The 20669-nt window shown below is 41.3% G+C and overlaps 1 protein-coding gene across 3 annotated transcripts in view; it reads right to left on the bottom strand.

The window, feature by feature from the left end:
• The window catches only part of LOC133509870 (protein FAM53B-like), a 34915-nt gene extending 14839 nt beyond the window's left edge, over positions 1–20076 (bottom strand). For 2 of the 3 annotated variants that reach the window (XM_061837290.1, XM_061837292.1), the window contains exons 1-2: positions 19917–20076; positions 564–812 (exon numbers count right to left, since the gene is read on the bottom strand). In XM_061837290.1, coding sequence (XP_061693274.1) covers positions 564–644 — 81 coding nt within the window. In that variant the 5' untranslated portion in view covers positions 645–812; positions 19917–20076. The remainder of the gene's footprint in view (positions 1–563; positions 813–19916) is intronic. The other variant, XM_061837291.1, reaches the window with a different exon arrangement.
• Positions 20077–20669: the final 593 nt, after the last annotated feature.

Genomic DNA, 20669 nt, shown 5'->3' with positions numbered 1-20669 from the left:
AAAAAGATTCGCGAGTGAAAGCCCTAAAAAGCTCATCATAATGAATATTATGAATATTTATTAATTAATTAATTATGAGGTGTCAGTAGGATTTATTCATTTAATCAGTATTATATTATTTAATATCACACACAGACAAATTCACATTCACAAAAAGTTATTTTATTTAGGCTACTATTAATTCATGTAAGTCCAGTATTGCCAGTTTCGTAGAGATAGTGCCGTGCATAGAGGAAGGTCTGCCTGGACACGCCTGTCTTGTGATCTATCTCTCGCTTACACACACCACTAAACTGCAACAGGGTGTGTGGCTTCTTTTTGCACACGAGGGCCAAAATGGAAAATGTGTCAGACAATTACAGACTCACACTGAGGTTATCATTCCCACAACAATAAGAATAAACAAAAAAAAAAGACCAAACGTTTTCTGTGGTGGAAAACAGTCTATTGTTCAGCGGGTCGAACTTTAATAACAAATGCGGGCGTTTTGAACATCTGCTTTCTACACGATGGAGGTTGTGTCACGGAGAGCGAAGCAAAATGCTGCGACACTCGTATCTTACCGGCCGTCGTTCGCTGCTCTTGGGTCTTACATCATTGACACCCTTCTTCTTTTCCAGACTTTTGGAGAAAATGATCACCATGGCAACGCAGCACTCTGCACAAGTCTCACTGGGCGAAGGAAGAGAAGGAGGAGCAGGAGGACAGAGGCAGCCATCTTGGGTGAGGGTCCGAGGTGGGCAGTCAGTTAGCTGGCACCTCCCATCTAAGGCGAAGAGGAGGTAGGACACACTTGGCACTTGAGACACTCTCTGTTAGGAAAGACAGTACAAACACCTAAATGCTGACATCCTTTTATAATTTGTGGCGGTCTCTAATCTCGACTGCGTTTAAGGTGGAAGCTAAATTGCTTCCCTTTAGCTGAGCAGCTACAGAACAGTAGAACATTGAATTGCACAGAATAACAATTCTCAAGCAAACTCCACCATAGACTGGATGAGCACTATAGAGAAAGTGTGGATGGATACAGACTGAGGGCAAAGTGCAGCAAAGTTGAGACTGTGGAGTTTATTAGTGCTGGTGCTTCCAAAGAAACAGGGCAGGCCAATGTTAATCTGTTTTTATTTTTGGCATGTACGTACCATTTTCTCTGCGAACAGCATTGGTTTATGTCACCCATATCACAGTGTGTGGGCTTACAGCAAATGGTACCTTGTCGCCCGTGTTTATTATGGTGTTCCGTTTTAAGATCTTAGGACTGACACTGAAACACGGTAACACAGTTGTAAAGTCAATTATAGTAAAAACACATTTAGGCCATAACTATAATGCCATCTGATGAAAAACAGTAAGTACGGTGGTTAGTGAGTGGGCATTACACTTGTTCATTGGCATACATGACCTCGAAACCTCAAATGTTGTGACCTTTGGAAATCTGTACTTAGCTTCACCAATGGAAAACAAGTAATAGTGAGGAGAGCTGTGTGAAGCTGAGTCATATAAATAGCACACATGAGTAAAAAGGTTTTATAGGTTGTGCTTAATGCTGGTCCGCTCCAGTCTCGTAGTTGTCATTCTAAACAAATGAACCTCACGCAAGACATCTCGCAACAGTTCGTTAAAGAATAACACAAAACGCACACAATTTTAATGTCTCATTTCCTTGGCGGACATTGGTTTAAGTTTTCCAAAGCGTACAAACAAACAAACACATTTCCTACTTGGCCGAATCAATAAATGTTAGCATGTGACTGAAGCAACAAAATAACTGAAGCGCTCCATGTTGTCTGCTGTTTTGCTGGCAATGTTTTTTGACAAAACAGGCTGGGTGATTTCATGAGATTTTATGAAGGAGCTTTGCTTTTATTTCCAAGGCAATGGGAAGCCTAATTGCATGTCTAGTCTGGCAGTAAAACTGTGTACTATATTGTTTGTTGTCATGTGGACAGGTGACAAAGTCAAGGAAAATAAAACAACGAGTTATTCTAGGGGGCTGGCATGGCCTCTTCTATTCCCCCCGGAGGTCTCCAACTGCAGCAATGAATGCTAATCTTCTAACATCATGTGATGTTTTGACGAGGCCTACAGCCACAAGTGCCTCATCCTTTTCCACAACACGCATCCAGATTTTTCCATTCATTAAAACACTGTTTTTAGGAGCCAAATGAGTAGTTTCTCAAGCTAAAAAGCTGACGTGCGCTAAATCTGTTTCTTCAGCCAAAACATAGGGGAGAAGCAAACATGGCGGAATCATTTGGCTAATCCCGGGTAAAGGCGGCACGGCTAAAGATGTGGGGGAAGGAGGTTATGTGGAAGTGTGGTTGTTTTATGCACACATTGTGGCTGCATGCCGTCGACAGGATCTGTACAAGGAGTTAACCCGTTAGAGATGGGACATTATGTGCCATTTAGCTATTTCACCATGTTTCATTCATTAATTCATTCATTGTGACTTGGTTGAATGAATACAGGTTGGATTTGCCACATGTTTTTTTATCCTGTTTCGAATGGTCATCTATGTTCCACAAATTAGGCTAAAATTGCAAAGATACACTAAAAAAAATAATATAATTTGTTACGTGGAAGAAGAAAGCAACACATTTCACTGCCTTTCAGTAGCGATATGGTAAAAGTTATGCATCTTTGCTTGGGAAAAGGTCAAATTTAATCAAATCACTGAAGGCTAACTCGTTATGGCTGTAACACTGATTGTTCCGGATATCAGGGGTGGGAGGGAAACCATCGTGTCATTGCCAGCCAGTACGGCGCTCCTTCCAGCTACCGTGAGTAACATTTTATAAATGAATTTGATGAAATAAACACTTTTAGGTATCCTTCCTTCATCCTTTCACCAGATGGCAAGCGTAGCTGCGTCGACTTCGGACCGGGGTTTCCCCACCCTCATTAGCTGACCGGCCAATTCGAGAGCACGCTTGGCAGCTGTCCAACCGACCGCTTTCGGGAAGCGACACACACCAGGCTAATGGCTTTTGCAGGCTTGCCTGTGTAACATGCTTACATGTTTAATGGAGGTTGCCACACTATTGCAACATGCCTCGGCGCTATTGGGTATTCTACACGCAGACCTCATACCAGCTTGTGTTACTTTCCATCATCTACAGCAACCCCATGACTACCCTCAAGATGTTTTAGTTTGGCAAGGCCTAAACCAACTCCCGGCATATGATTCCCATTAGCTCCATTTATCCCGGAAAGTCAGTGGAGCACAACTGGGCCTCTCACAGGAATAGAAGGCCCGTGTTAGGCTTCTTGTTTGGAGTAAAGAATGGGAATGTTGATCGGTGTGTGATTACTTAGGCTAATTAGGACTGACATTGAGTAATGGACTACGCCAACGAGTGATTTTTTTTCTTTTTTGGGGGGGGGGTGCAAGAGTTGGAGAATGTGGTGATTACGTGCAGGGGTTATCGCTATTGTGCCACTGGAAACAGTTGCTGAGCAGTTACAGGAGTGTGGTTAGAAATTTACCGGAATGTGGAAGACAGTTGCCCAGATGTGTTAGGCAGCTACCAAAATGTGTAAGATAGTTACTAAAATGTGTTATACAGTGACCCGAGTGTCCTAGAAAGTAGGCAGCGAGTGCTAGACATTTACTGGAACATGTTAGAGAGCCACCTGAACGTGTTGGACATTTACCGGCTCGAATCATAGCCTTTTTTTGTATTTAGCTATTAGTGTGGGTCAGTGTGGAACTTCATGGCCTGAACCCAGATAGAGACCTCTATGCTAGACAGTAACTAGACATGCTAGACAATTACCGGAACGTGCTAGAGTGTATTGTACACTTACAAGCACACGTTAGAGTCTCATTGGCTTTAATTATCCCCAGAAAGTCAGTAGAGGACAACTGAACCTTGCGCAGCAAAAGAAAAACCGTACTAGCCTTGTAGGGAGTAAAGAACAGGAATGTTCTTGTTGATCGGTGTATGATTACTTCGGCTGATTAGGACTGACTGACGAGTAATGGGCAAGGCCAGCGAGGGGCTTTTGTGTGACTGAAAATGCCTTGTGTCTTTAAGTGTGTGTGTGTTTGTGTGAGAGAGAGACTGGCAAGCAGGGGGTCATGGGAGAGGGCAGGGTACGAACCAGAAGCCCCGAGCCATGCTTACTTAATGAAGCGGCTCGCCATAATGGAGAAACCATAGCCAGATAGAGGAAGAAATGTCGTGAGCCCGTGCTCCAGTGTCGACGGGTCATATCAGTTTCTCAATGACACTTTCCTCTCCTTTGCTACTGATCGCACTGACTGCTCAATCTCATCTAGATTTTCCATGCAGCATAAAGCTACATTACTAGTAATAACAAGTGAGTTACAAAGTTGGTCTAAAATGCTAAAATCTGTAAAGCAGCACCTTTGAGTAGCTTGTGCATAGCCTGCCGTGCACACGTAAAAAAAAAAAAAAAAAAAAAAAAAAAAAAAAAAAAGGTCAATTCTCGAGATTGGCCCGTTTATTCACATGCTGCAATGACATACTCGCTGATCCTCCGGGCTCCGCACACCACCTACGCCACCTCCTTCTCGATTGATTTTGCTGCATAATTAAATATATCATCTGGTCGTTTAGGTCCATTTGTTCAAGCACACACACTTCGACGGTCACTGTTGTTGTTGCTTTGTTCCTTGTTATGGAAAGTCGAAACAGCTGCCGGAAATGACCAAAATGTGCTGAGGAAACCCCACCCTGTGGCGTCCTAGCCAATATCAGCCGTAGCGACACCTCTGACTCGGAGAAGAACTACATTTTCGAAACCGAGCGCGTGGGTTGCGCTCGTGCATGAATATATAAAGAAGCCCGGAGTACTCGGCCTTATAGCTGCGAGGCAAAGAAACGACTATTTGGCATTAATGTTAGGCCTTGGCTAAGGTCTGTGATTTAACGAATGCTCTCGTTTGATGGGTCATGTCGTAAAGAAATGCAGTTCCCGCACAAGCCAAGCCATGAGTGCAACGCTTGAAATTCAGATTTCTAAGCAACCCCAACCGCATTTTTCAAAAGACATAAACAACGGCTGTTGTAACCATTAATTTCTCACCTTCCTCATACGGTTGGACCATTCACTTCCATGTACGCTCCCGATAACCCGTATTACCAACTAAATAAAGTAACATCACACTCCATTTCTTGTCTGGCTTTGCAAAAGGATGTCGGAGCTCCTCTGCGTTACATCATGTCGGATTACAGCTAAGCTGACGGGACGTTTCATCACTAAATGGGAACAAATCTACCACTAGATCGTTCCAGATTCAATTTGGCTTAGTCAAATCGAGTGGTAATTCCAGTCAGATTTGTATACGCCGGGCAAGAGAGCAGACAAGCGGCTCTTGGCTCATAATAGACAGTGGCTGGGGAGGGCATTAGAAAAGGCCAGCTAAGATAATGTGGCTCTTTGCCCGAGCTCTGATTTGGGCAAGCAGATGAATAGACGCTCATTTGGGGACCCGTGAAGCTCTGACGAAGGTGTCGTGTCAATCGACAATTATCTCGACCAACTCCATACTTGTGCTGAAAGTGTCTGGTGTCAAGACTTTTATCAGTGGCTGCAGCCAGTGAACAAAACAAATACTATACACCAAACTCATTTTTGTCAAGGGCCACATTGTATTTATGGTTTCCCTCGCAGGGCCGCTACGACTGTGAACCCATCACGTAAATAATCTATGACCTCATATTATTACACCTACACGACAAATTGATGGCAAACTTGCTTTGAAATCTGAAGCCAGTAAAACATTGCTTTTTTTTTTAAACTATTATTTAATTTATTTTGCAATGTAATGTTAGCAAAAGATCATTTCCAGTTTTGTTATTTTAGCAAGAAACGAAATCCACACACACAATTTAATTTTGAGGTCCCCATTAAATGATGAGGCGGGCCAGATGTTGCCCCCGGGGCCTTGAGTTTGATACCTGCGCTGTGCACCATAATAGACTAATAAAGTACTTAAGAGAATTTCACATATAATTCTGAATTTGACCAACCTTTTTAGGAAAATATGAATGTAATAGTTACCTAAATGTGGTACATTTACCACAATACATTTGACGGTTAGCACCCATAATGTAATGTTATTCCTGTTTTTAGATATTAACTTGTTCACTTCAGCGTCCCCAGAATAAAATATGCAGAACACACTGGTAGCGGTTGTCATGGAATCAAAATAAGAGCATCAAAAAGAATGGTTTTGGGCACAAGTGGGTCTTTTTGTAGGCATGCAAGTGGGAGTCATTATTTGGTTGAAAGTCCGCAGGGTGGACCATCCATTCAGAATGAACTCACAGCCACCCCACTCACAAGCCGTGAGGTGGAGGTCATAAAGATGGTTCCTAGCGAGGTCAAGACATACCATTGAGGGCTCAGACCGTCACCCGTAGTATCGACAGGCGGGGGGGAACATTGGCCCCAGAATGCTAACTCCATCTTCAGAAGTGGTCAAACAATGTAGCCCAGATCATTTTTACTTGTCATTTAATCAATGATGTGTTTCAAAATCAGCCTTTAAAAGGTCCGGCTGCACTTCTCACTGCTGAGTGAGCACAAAGAGGTGACAAAAATGGGATGTGCCAAGATGTCACTTTCTTTGTGGCAATCGCACCCGGAAAAATTAAAAATAAGTTGCATCCACCCATGTTTATTTCTTAACTTCATTGGATTATACTCTCAGTTGTGCCCAAAACATTACGTATGCATTTTATTGTGTGAAATTAGTATCTCTGACTCGTGCCCATGTGGCAGATCGGTGTGCCTTGGTGGAGACAACTATTAGCACCATTATTCCAAAGTGGAGGCCACAGGAAATCACCATCAGTTACCCAACATTTGGAGTTCCACGTGAGCTCTTTTCTCGTAGAGTGAGGATGAGCTTCAAGAACATAAGGGAGCAGCATCAAAGTACAATTTACCTTGACGTACAAGTCAAAAAACGTTTTCAAATTACGAGGCATCGCTTGGTTGAAAATTTTACTTAGGAGTGAGCTTTACATGAGTGGATGAAAGAAATACAGGGGAATTCAGTTGCCACAGATACCATATTTTCCGGACTATAAGTTGCAGTTTTTTTTTCATAGTTTGGCCGGGGGTGCAACTTATTCTCCAGAGCGACTTGTACGTGAAATTATTAACACATTGTTACATCAATCCATCCATTATTTGGAGTCACATATCTGTTATTTTCACACTGACAACCATAAGAGGGCAATCTAGGCCCGTGTACCTGATGACGGATGAAGAGCACAGCTTCCGGGTGAATCAGCCGGGCAACTTTCCTTGAAGTGATTGGATGGCTCAACAAAGTATGGGCTTCCGTGACAACCAAAACCATCCTGTCGGGATTCAGAAAGGCTGGAATAGGCTAGTTGTAACTATAACCGACAATGAGTCTGACGTAAGCGACGTAGAAGAGGAAGGGGTGCGTCGTCTACTGGATTGGGCGTACTTGTTTAGAAGTGACACCGAGGATGAAGATTTCATTGGATTTTAGTTACCGGACATTTGGAATGACAGGGATGGTTTTGGTAAACTTCTTTGTATGTTATTTATGCTATAGTTATCGGAATAACTCTTAATGTTATCTTAACATACTAGGCACGTTCTCAGTTGTGTCACGTAACGTAAGTATACCGTTCATCCTGTTGTTGCCTCTATTCTATTTTTATTTTAAAATATTTAAATTTTAAGTGACATGTCTGTTCTTGGTGTTGGATTTTATCAGATAAATTTCCCCCAAAGTTTGACTTATATATGTTTTTATCTTCGTTTTATGGATTTCATGGGTGTTGCGACTTGTACTTTGGAGCAACTTGTAGTCTGGAAAATACGGTATATAAGAGGCCCCATAGCTCAGTGATTAGAGCATTGGTTTGGTAAACCAGGGGTGTGAGTTCGTATCTCACTGGGGGCTCTACTCCCCAAGAGGGGTTGCGTCAGGAAGGGCATCCGGTGTAAAAACTGTGCCAAACAAATATGAGCGTTCATCTGAGATATCACGCTGTGCCGACCCTTAACATGACAAGCCAAAAGAAACTTCTTAAATTTGTAAAGATGTTTTTCTCCCATCTAAATCAAACTTGATCAAACTATTACTACAATAAGTGTCACCGGTGAACTTCTGTAAAACTTTGACGACTCACTATGGCAACCAAAACAGAGAAGAACAATCACAACCACCGACCAAAACAAGTGGGGTTCACCAAGTGGTAATGTTGGACCAGCAAGCTGCAAACACAACACAAGGCCCTCTATTGCAGCGTGTAACTTATTCGGGGGGGTCAGGACCCCTGTCTCAAAGCAGGGCTTATTCAAAGTGAAGCCCTGACGTGCTTGACAGGCGCAAGATCAGGTGTTTCACTAGGACTGCGGGAAGGGACGAGGGGCCTCCTTTGCCCCGACCGCAGTGACCCTCACATGCCTGGACTCTCCATATACCAGGTAAACCCTTGCTAATTACACAACCCCCTCCCCATCGCTATGAATCTTTGCCTTTCCTGGCTGCGGTCTCCTTCATTATCCGCGACTGCCTGTTCAGTTGCGTCCACACTAACCAGAGCCCCTAAATCCATCAGGGTTACGTTTACACGCTGGCCAGCAGCCCCTTGCAATTTCATAGCTCTAAAAGTGGCAATGTGCCTGTGGCATGCTGTACACAAACAACAAGCAACAAACACAAAATCATCTCTAAGTTAGTTACATAAGCTGATGTGTATGTCAGTCGATTCAAGCGAGAACGTGTTTGCGGAGGAAAAACCCCATGAGCGGCATTCCACCGCCCCATTCATTCACTCGCGAGAGGGGTCGGCCAAGGACCCTCCGACTGCACAGTGTCGTAAGAAGAACAAGACAGATGTGTTCGTTTTCAGGCTGTGGGGGCAAAAGAAATCACCATTTTCAGTGCTTTACAATACTCAGAAACTCACCAATTTCACATTTTTAAGTCAGTCCCCTAAAGACAGCTTTAAAGTTTCGTTTAGAAGGAGTCTAACACAAGTATCACCCTCCAAAAGTCTCAAGAACCCATGTCTGAAAAGAAACAGGAAGTCAGCCATTTTGTTTTCCAGCTGCCATTTTAGCATCATTTTCACCATTTCCAGCGGGTTCTTCAAACAAAGACATGTCCTACAATTTTTGTCTACATATGATAGAAACACAAGCATGACCCCCATTTGTTATTATTTGACCACCATCCTCTGGAATCTTTTTGAAAATTCATCTGTAGAAGCGACTTTCACGTAGAAGGATGACATTTGGTAGGAGTTTATAGAATAAGTGAAGGCACAAGAGACTCAAGAACCTACGCCCAAAAAGAAACCTGGAGTCGGCCATTTTGTTTGGAAGAAGCAATATACAACTCATGCGCGTGACGTCACCATTTTCACGCCGCCATATTGCCGGTCAAAAAGAGTTGCTCGACAGTGTGGTGGACATTGAACCGGAGCAGAATATTGACAATACCCAAGACTTGTTGTGCTATTGGTTGTCACAACAGACGAGCTGAACATTCAAAGAGACCAACTGAAAAGACCAGAAAATATCGATGAATTTCAACAATTAAACATGATGGATAGTGCCCAACGAAAATACACACACGCCTGTGTAGCGATCGCTTCATTTCAGGTAGTAACTCTTCTTCTCGATCTCAAATTACCAAGAAGTACTTATAATGCCAAATTGGCTCATTTGAGAACAGTGCGTAATAAAAAAAAAACAACTCCATAAACCTCTGTCGCACAGGTTTACAGAGGTTAAGTGTGCCCGCAATCACTTTCGTGTTCCGTGGAGACGACGCCATTTTTTTTTTTTTTCAATCATAGTTAATGAATGCGAGTTTGTGTAAAACCAGGGGTCATTTATTTTAATATTGGTATTTGTCTTGAATACTAGCTGAAAACATCGATGGATTCCTGCAAAGGTTAACGTGTGGCCGAACGCTTCCGTGTTCACGAGCCGTCAACCCTTCACTATGTGGGATTTATTCCTGATTAAGAACAGATCCAGCATCGAAGTATTTGTACGCGTCCAGACTTTTATACGCTTTCAAATTTTTCTGTGTAAGTCTCGACGACTTACTCACCAGATCCATGTGTAGATCCAGTTGTCCAAGACAAGCGGAAGCGAATTAACAGTCCAATTTCTTATTGGCGAAAACATTGACTTCGACATTAAATACGGGTCCTCTATGCAGAGTTTATCTAATTGTTCCACATACCTTCATTTATTTTCACCTTCTAAATGTCTAATGGTATCGGACAACACTCTCTCGTGCTATAAGACGTATTTTTGTGTCGTCTCCAACCGACTTAGCATTGAACAATGCTTTGTTTGACCGGCAATATGGTGACGTAAACAAAGGTCACGTGATTTTATAACATAGGTGGATGAGCTCTATAGGCTCATTTCATTTCAAATGAGGTCTTTTAAAGACAGACTTGAGCTCAAGATCGTCCAAAGTGATAAGTTTGTTGCTGGTCATGCAAAAAAGGTACTAAATGTATTTACTGTTTAAACACTACCTCTGTAATCCAGCACTTTGTTGAGCTCTGATTTACCGATTTGATCTTTTTAATTAGCTTGGCAGTTGCAAAGATTGTTTGCAAAACACCTGCAGGTGTATGAAAAACCTGCTAACATGCAAATCCCAACCAAGCCACGTGGACCGACACACGTCCCCTCCACCCTGTCATATCGCCAAGTCGGGGTCTGCGTCAAAGAAGGGTCTTGCAGATTAAACTCCTGCTTTTTTTTAAGGGGAAAATTTATTAGATGTTAACTGTATACGTGCAGGTAGCACACAAAACAAATTGCATAACCGCTGGAGAACAGGTTCTAAATGTTCAGGGTGTGCAATTAGTCTGTGTACCTCTCAATTGATTTTTTTTTTTTTTAATTTGGCCGCTCCAGCGAGCTTCAATGTTGTATACACAAACAACATTCTGCCTCGTGCTGGTTAATAAGTAAATTAGGACAATCATCTGAACCAAAGCAGTTAACGAGAACACATTAGCTCACCTGCACTTGTTTTATGCACACACCCCATCACTACTTGCGCAACAACAAGTTGGAAGTTGTAAATAAAAATGAAAAAAAGTCCTCGTTCACAGGGAGCATCTCAAAGGGGTCAAAAATGCTACTGATGATGGCAATTTGTGAAGAAATGGCACACCAACTAGATTTGCTTGACTGCGCATGGAAACAAATAATTGAGAAATTCATGTTTTAAAAATAATTTTCCAAAACGATTGGAAAATCACAATATTCTGAACACTTTGCTTCCATGCGATGGATAGTCGCAAACGGAATCCACGTAATAACCCTAAAGAATGGCTAATTTAACACAAAGTGTGGATCAACAGTGAAAGAGACAATATAACAAATATCACAGATGTAAATTTTTTGTGAAAAATGACTAATATTGCAGCAGAGTTGTGAAAGTCTTTTTTGAGTGTGTCTCGATCTCTGTAATAGACTGAGAGCAGGACAATGGCTATTGAACTGAAGAAGAAAAAAAAACGTAAATATTTTCATGAAAAACAGGAAGTGTAGCAGTAACCAAGCTTGCCTTCTTGTGCTGCTTGATGATGTAATCTTAAGGCACGTTTTATTTGTAACCTGAAAACCTCGTATGATGTGACTACCGTAAACGTAGTACCACCTTTACTTCGCCTTTGAGACGCGTTTCAAGGCTGCTGAAATACAATTTGGGTGTCAACAAACTTTTTTTTTTTTTTTACTGTCTTTTAAGACAGGGGTGCTAAATGTGTCGATCGCGAGGCAGTCTTGGTCGATCGCGAGACGGCGTGCCAAAAAAAAAAAAAAAAAAAAAAAAAAACACGTCAGCCAATGTTTCCTCTAAACTGTGCGCGTGCGCAATTGTGCACAGCTGATGCAGTATCTTTGCAGATATTCTGCGTTGTGCGCAAAAAAAAAAAAATCAAATTCAAATTGAAAGTATTACAGCTATTCAGTTTGTGGCATTTTGCAATGTGATTCAATGAGTGAGGGATGACTGGTGGTTACATCCAATGGCACAATTCACATACGTACTGTAAAAAGATGAAAAGAAGAAGCCACTGGTTTCTTTTAGGTAGCACACGGAACTTTCTCTAACAACGACCGCTGCTCCGCCACTCACTCTTTTTCCTACTTTACCTTACACCACCCCCCCCAACTCTTAAAGACGTACACCCATAATTACAAATGTTACAGTACTTATGCAGCCCATCAATGTGTTTTATAATGACAGCGACCACCACCGCTGCTTTGGTTAGCAACACAGTCTGGGCAATGTAGAGCAAAGATGACCTAGACATGCTGCTTATGTTTACTTTTTATTAATGGAGAAAGTTAAAAAGAAATGCTGTTGTTTAAAGATGCAATGATTGTCAAGAGTATGTAATAATTGAAGAAAAAGTGGTTAAACTGGGCGACATTTTCTCTTTTCCGAGTGGGAAAGGTCTGGTCTGAAGCCAAATTAGGAAGTGCAGGAAGAGATGGTGTGTCATTTTAAAATTCCACTTTGGCACAGCCTGATCCAATGCAATATAATACAGCGCACAAAAAGCTAATTCTGTATTTTAAATATAGGAGGCAACATAACATTAGCCTTAAAATGGTTTGGGAACATCATCTTCCCACAGTCCTGGCTGCTTGAAAAGTAGATCTTGGGGTAAAAATGTGTGGGCACCCCTGACTTAGAGTATTTTTGGCCACTAAGGTGGGTGAATGTAAGAATGCTGTTTTTCATTTCTCTTTTCAGGCTGATTTGGCATCAAGACATCAGAATCCCTGTTCATGGTAACGAGGAGGGCATATGCACACCACAACTGGAACAAACACCAGGAAAAGACCCTGGAGGCCGGTGTTTGTTTCCAATGTCCCTGCAGCCACACAGGTTTGAGTTTCACTGTTTGTAGTTATGACTGCAGGCCACAGAGGAAGAAGAACACTGCTGAAATCGAGAGTAGCGTGAGGACACGCGCGCACGCACACACAAATAGAGTCGTGGCGAACAAACTCTTCTCTAGTCTCTTCGCCTCGGGCCAGCACAGGCATGAAAGAGCATCAGTGTGAAGGGAACAGAAAGCGAAATGGCACACGCTGTAAAAAACGAGAAAATGGTCAGACTCAGACAACGCAGACAAAAAAAAAGGGACAAGGGTGGTGATGGTGGTGGTGGGCTTAGATTGTGCATCTGTGTGTGTGTGTGTGTGTGGACTAAGTTGAATTCTACACGCATAAAGGATGAGCGCCTCGCTCGGCATGCAGCTGCCTCCCCGACAGAATGGAGCACAAAAGCTCAGCAAACTTGAGAGTGCACACGCACGCGTGCGCAAACACACACACACAACTTGACACATAACGTGATAATCTGCACCCAGTGTGGTTTGTGCCACTTTCTTTTTGGCACTCACATTCAGTAAACTACAGTGCAACCATGAATTCTCAAGAGCTCACTGAGTATTAGGATTCTTACATGGATCATATTAGCAAAGACTATGAATTAATGTAACTTTTATTAATTATAGATAGACAGACAGACATCAGCACATTTGCAATGATGTGAACGGCCGCCTTCATAAAATCTTCGGTCACTCCGAAGCTGATGGTCATAGGCCGACTCGAATGCCATTCATGGGCGTGGGAGGTACGGGAACGCCGTTTAACACGAATTGGGTCAGGCGCTGGAACCAGACACCTTACCTCGCCAATATCTTGCTTATCATACACGGCCCCGCCCTGCATATCGCAAGTGTATGTTAGTTTCTTTCTTTGAGTGCCGTCACTTTTTGTCCTTTTCTGTGCGAGTCAGCAGCGGTGGGGCCGCGCCCTGGCGCCCACAATTGACCCCCACCCCCCACCCCCACCTACTGGATAAGAATTGTAACTGCTTCATGCTCACCATGTTAATACTAGCGTTACAAAGAGTATGTAAACAAACACAGTGCAGCTCAGCTTCTGGCTTGCAGATGTCAAGGCTGTTTCATTTTAAATATCAACTGTACTCCTGTTTACGATGATGTTTTTTGGGGATTTTGTTGCATTTTGTTCCCATACTTAACTGAATAGGAACCGAACCATGACCACAAAACATAACAAGAGCATCTGAACTATATTTAAATGGTTGCAGGCGTGTGGTTTACAATGCGTTTGTGATGCGCGTTAATTCTGAACACACCTACATCTTAACTTAGATGAGCAGCGATTCCAATTTCACATGATTTGTTTGGAAATCATTATTACAAATTAATAATGATCAATCTATCTATGCCAGTGACATAGAGTGAAAGGCGGAGCTTTATCATTATCTGTTATTTTTTTACTTCAAAACTTGAAAATATAACCTCTATTTTTATTAAGATGAACAGATTATAGGTTTCATTAATCAAAAGTTTTGAAATGGTTTATCTTGGTTTCATTTGCAATTAAATATCACAAAAACAACGGCATCAGAACATGTGTGTAGACGCATGTTATCACCACTTTACATACCTTACAGTTTTTGCATCTACAGTATTGTTATTATATACATTGGCCCCTTACAGAAACTGGATACAACTGCATGTTTCCCATATTCTCCTTCCAGGCATTGTCAGTTTGGGATTGAGTGTGAATTTTTTTTTTTTTTTTTTTTTTTTTTTTTGGAAGGGGGTTATACTTCACAAGAATGTTTAAAAAAAAAAAAAAGTTCATGATATGCCTCCATCACACATCATGAAAGGGTGAGTACTTTTAGTTTTGTTATGGCTTTTAACTTACAAAACAAAACAAAAAAATTGTAAATGTGATGACAATAAATAGCACTGGAAATATAATTTTCTCTGCAAAGGTAGCTGATTCTTCACCCCAAAAAAAAAAAAAAAAAAAAGTCTCACCTCACAGCCACAGACAGAAATCCCCCACACGTGTCTTCAAAGTGAAAGGACACATATTCCGCTGATACTACATATTTTTACACTTGTACAGCAGTCAGGAATGTAAAACAAAATGCAAAATGTTCGCTTTAACTTCCTGTTACACCAAACAGGAGTATTATTATTATTATTATTTCATTTTATCATACAGCTATATATATTTTTTTTACATTGTACAAGACTTATGAATGCTAACTGCGGACATTGTGGTCAACTCCAAATTTTAGCCGCTAACTAATTAGCCAAAAAGGTACATTTCTTGTTATAGTAGAAGCCACCTTAAAGGGAAATTCCGGTGGTATCCAATAAGTCATGTAATATATCCTCTATCTTGATAATGTGATCTCAAATTCTCTCTCATTTAATAGTGTTTTGAGAAGATTTTTATCGACAATTACAAATTTTCAATTGCGGCGCCATTTTCGCGAGTCACATGACCTACGTGCGCGGATGTTACCTGCCGTCCGAAACGCTTGATTACATGGAACACAATTTACGCCCAGCGCTGATTTCTCTGATTTATCCTCATCTGATGAAGAAATAGCAATATCGGATGATCGGGAAGACGGAGGAATACTCCCATACAGATTTGAACCTGTGGCTGTAAATAATGTTGAATATTTGGATGGTTCTACAGGTGGAATGACGCGGAGTCTGACGTGAGCGGCGGAGCCATGAGCTCACATGTAATCGAGCGTTTGGAACGGCAAGTAACACCTCACATCCGCGCACGTAGGTCATGTGACTCGCAAAAATGGCGGCACACCTGAAAATTCGTAATTGTCGATAAAAATCTTCTCAAAACACTATAAATGAGAGAGGATTAAACATCACATTATCAAGATAGAGTACATATTACGTGACCTATTGAATACATTGTTAGTCGAAATCACCGGAATTTCCCTTTAAATTACTTGAAACATTCTCCATAGAGTTAAAGGTTTTTAGCGACCTTAAAAAGATTTTATCATTTCAATGCTAAAAAAAAATGTAATTGTGTATGTTGTATGGCTTTTTGATCATATTCGACTTTGGAGTAAATGTTCCACTGTCCAAGGGTTAACCACACCAAAGTCGATTTCAAGCACTTTTGTGATGGTTTACCAAGTCCCCCAATCAGCCCTCGCAAATTAAACATCAACTGTACTATGTTACATTAAAATGTATACATTATGCGGTTTCAACTTTAAAACAAAGCATGAACTGTATTCAGTCACCTTTTGAAGCTTGAAAATGCATTTTCAGAAAACTGAAAGCATCCGTGGGAACCCTGAAGTGAAAAACTTGCCACAAAAACACTTGCACCATCAGTTTGCAAGGTGACGTGATAGCAGGAAATGCAAACAGGGGGCAAATATTATTGTGAAAATCTGCCGCAATCTTGCCATTCTTTCCCACGAGTGTAAAATGAACATCCCAGAATGAGCAGGTTTGCCACAAGGGCAAACTCTGTAATCTCTATGTAATGATTGTGATTACATCTGTCACCCTCTCCGATGTCAACTTTATCTAGAGCGCTCGACCCGACGTGGCGGCCGGAGAACCCCGCGAAAATGGGGCCGCCACAGTCCCAGGCACGTCCCATGACGGTGGCCTGCTACTGCTAAACCAGTTTCTTTGTTGACCCTGTCCACATGCATCAACCACACAGCCGTGCAACATTAAGACATACGTGCAAAACAAGTCCACTTCCGAGCCGGCGTGAGAAAGGGAAACAATCATCAGTTTGTCATTGCAGCTAGCGTGTTTTGCAAAATGTCTGATGTCACAACGGCTTCAGCCACACGAGAATCCCAAAATCAGATGACAAAACACTCAACAGCTCGTCACAAATTACACTTTGTAAAACCGGTTATTTTCTCGAGTTCTCTTGATGGAAAACATAATGAAAAACAATGGTGGCATTTTGTGGGGGGTCTGGAACAGATTAATGTCAACTCAATTCATATCACCAACAAAAATGGATATGCTACACAATTGAGTTAAGTGTTGCTAGTGGAAGAATTGAAACTTTTAAGCTGCCACGTATGACAGTGGTTGACCTGTTTTTACTCGTTCTTGTTAAGAATAACGTGCAATTTTCCGAGTTTTTTCAGCTGAAAATTTAATTTTTGTGAAACGTAGATTGGTTGAGAAAATTGGCTTATGTCTTGACGCGGGATGATGTTGTGATCAAGACCGGCCGCCAGCATCTATCAGTAACGCTCGTCGTGAAATGAGTCACAGCTGCGATAGCGGAAAATGGCATTGCTATCTGTTTGCATTAAATTTGGTGTCTATAATAACGACAACATTACGATTTCCGGCAGCATTTTGTTGGTATTTCGTCAGTATTTTCACTCTGATGTTAACATTTCATAGAGAAGCATTCTGTTTACTACGACAACAGACATACGTACGCATATGTTATCGAGCGGTCGGCACGTTTGCCAGTATGGCGAAAGTCTTGTAGCGAAAAGATGGAGATCGTGCCACGGAAATTGATAAAAATCACGGGATAAAAAACTGTTTCAGACGGGCATGGAAAAAGTTTAACCGTGCAGATAGGAACGAAAACGGTATCAACATGTCCAACCGAACACATACAAAAAGTGGACGTTCCCGGCAAAGTGCTGTGCACTCTGTGTTCTGATATGATCAGTTGGACGTAAATTTCTCAAATATTATATAACTGACAACTTTTAATACGATTAGGCCTATCTGTAGCACTGGCCCTGTAGATCACGCATTTTATCGCTCACTTTTACAGTTCATGATCTCTCTCCCTCTCATATACATATAAAGAAATTACTTGTGTACTCATTTCTGAAGTCTAACTTGTAAGTGAAGTAGCCTGTTTGATATAAATTTCACTCAGTCTACATTTTTATGTCTGAAGTTTGGCAAAATTACTTTGGTTGTTTGGACTCATATTTTACGTTTTCAAAATGTTATGATTGGTGTGTATTTACAGTGTTAGAAGTAACCAGAGGTCACCATTTAACAGTGTGTTTTATAAAAGAATTTCGTGCCGAAGGCAGACATTTTCAGTTTTTTTCCAAATTGGTCACACTCATCCTTGAAGCCGTGACTTTTGATAATGTGTTTTTATGCATTAATACTGAAGTAGTTTACTAGTTTTGACATTTAATCATGTATGAGGCCGTAGTTACAGTAAGAGTGTTACATCCAGGCAATATAATAATGACAATTGGCTGTTTGCTAGTTAGCCATGATGGTCTAGCTACGATGCATGTTGTTATTAGTTATCAAAGATAGAGCATTTTATATTACACTAGAGGCAAATTATTTATTACACCTGGTGTAAAATGTGACATATGTCAAAATGGTGTTGGCCACCAGCTAGTTAGCTACCAACTGTTGTAATACAGAGTACAATTTTTTTTTTGTTTTAAAAAGGTTCACTGCTTTTATGCACGATTTTCATGACAGTGTTTATGCGATTTTTAAACTTATTGAAGCATTAAGTCAACGCACTGTAGTTGACTGATAGTCATGAGCTTGTAAGACACTAGATATGCACTCCAAACGATCATTTTTGCTCGTTATCAAAATTGGAGTATTTTACATTTCATATAAATGACATTTCTGGCTAACTTCTTTTTTACACTGGTGACAACTTTAACTTAAAACCTCGCTTGTACAGTTAATACAGATTTTATGACAGTTAATTAGTATCAAGAAATGGTTGAGGTTTTTTTTCTACTCTTCTTTTAACAAGCCATAACTTTTATATGGACCTCGAGACTTTTTGTCCATTTTCACAGTGATAACAGAAAGTGCTTGGAAAAAACAACGCGGCCCATTGTTTTTGGAGCACTTGATTGCAGTCCCCTTTTTACTGAAGTAGAAATGACTCATCCTTGTCACAGGACAAAAGCACTATGTAGTAGTGTACGCGTGCGTTTCTGCGCACTAGTAGAACAACTTTGGCATAACATTGGGACAACTGCATGTTGCTACTGGGGAAAAACTTTGCCCTTGTTGACATCTACGAGTAGTAGTAGTGAAGCGCTAGATGTTCAATAGTACACTTTTATGTCACTGTACTACGAGTGCAGCACTACAGTAGGCATTAACTAGTCAAATGTTATTCTATTTATTTTAGTTCATTCAGCATATTTGTAGGACAACTACATATTTCTAGTGAGGCAAAACTACTTGTGTGCATTTTGGTGCTAAAAATAGCTTCAACGAGACTACTAGTGCAGGACATATACTTATCAGTTGGGCGTAGTAGTGTTAATACTGCAGAAAAGTACTTTACTAAAGGTAAACATAGGTTTAATTGCATCCAAGGATGCAAAAAGTGGCACTAGTCAAAAAAAAAACATTGAGTAGATCCATGTACTAGTACCCTCGTTATCTTTGTACGCTCAAAACTGCTGCTGCGTGTGTGTGTGTGTGTGGTGTGTGTGTGTGTGTGTGTGTGTGTGTGTGTGTGTGTGTGTGTGTGTGCGCGTGCGTGAGTGAGTGAGTGAGTGAAAGAGAGAGACACACATGAAGCTCGATTGTGACCACACACAGATGCAATGCAGACTCCACATGCAGCAACAGGTTGCTCATGCATACAAATACACACGCACCTACGTACGTACACATATTACACTTGTAACTGTAACAAAATACTGTTCATCATGACTCATAACACATCGTCCAAGAAATGAACTATTTGAAAAAGCTGCATTAATACGAATACTCCACGGAAAAAAAGAGGACGAAACACAAAACTTGTTCCAATGTTGTCACTTAAAAATGACGAAATCCCGCAAGAGTTCACACTTGTAACTGTAAGAAAATACTGTTCATCATGACTCATAACACATCGTCCAAGAAATGAACTATTTGAAAAAGCTGCATTAATACGAATACTACACGGGAAAAAAAAGAGGACGAAACACAAAACTTGTTCCAATGTTGTCACTTAAAAATGACGAAATCCCGCAAGAGTTCACACGCGGGCACACAAACAAGAATGGATGCTGTGACTACCTGGCCAGCAGAGGCTCGTCTTTTTCCCCCGAGTTAGGACATCTTTCTTGGGGAGGGAGGACAGCAGAGAGGGGGAAGGAAACTCGACAAACTTCCAAGGCACGCAGCCCAAAACGCCGGAGGAGCGAAGCGAGACTGAGCAGCTGAGAGCTCCGAGTTGCTTTTTTGCTCTCAGCCGGCCCTCCTAATAACGTCCACGAAGGGGGAGTCTTGGACTGTGTTGCTGCCGATTCGCACACAAATTGCTGTTAAATCGCAAAACAAAGACCCTTTATCACTAAAAGATAAAAAGAAAACATGTAGCAAAACAGAACATAAACATCAAGGCACGTTTTCCGGGCAACGAACGACTAAAAAGTGGCGCGCGATAATAGTAAACACACCTGGCGAGTTGGTACGCTCCACTGTGGTCCTCCCTCAGGCATTTACAATACGACTGCTACTTTTGCCACTCCACAAAAGGCACATTATCTCGCAACTTTACTTTTGTAGGATCTCCAGTGCAATTTAACCCGTTAAAAAATAATTAAGCAATACCTTGGAATTATTGGACTTACTTTGAACTTTTTTTTTTGGGGGGGGGGGGCGTAGAAAAAACGAGTTACCCTAACATGACAATCTGATGACAATTAACAGCATGGGTGTCAAACTCATTTTTCTCGGCGGCTACATTGTTGTTCCGGTTTCCCTCAGAGAGCCATTATGACTGAAACAAAAATATTTAGTCTTCTCATCATATTTACATCATCAATT

This window comes from Syngnathoides biaculeatus, chromosome 12 (genome assembly GCF_019802595.1).
Source record: "Syngnathoides biaculeatus isolate LvHL_M chromosome 12, ASM1980259v1, whole genome shotgun sequence".
In the NCBI taxonomy this organism is placed as follows: Eukaryota; Metazoa; Chordata; class Actinopteri; order Syngnathiformes; family Syngnathidae; genus Syngnathoides; species Syngnathoides biaculeatus.
Note: the sequence above shows the minus strand (reverse complement) of the source record. Positions and strands in the feature narration are given on the sequence as shown.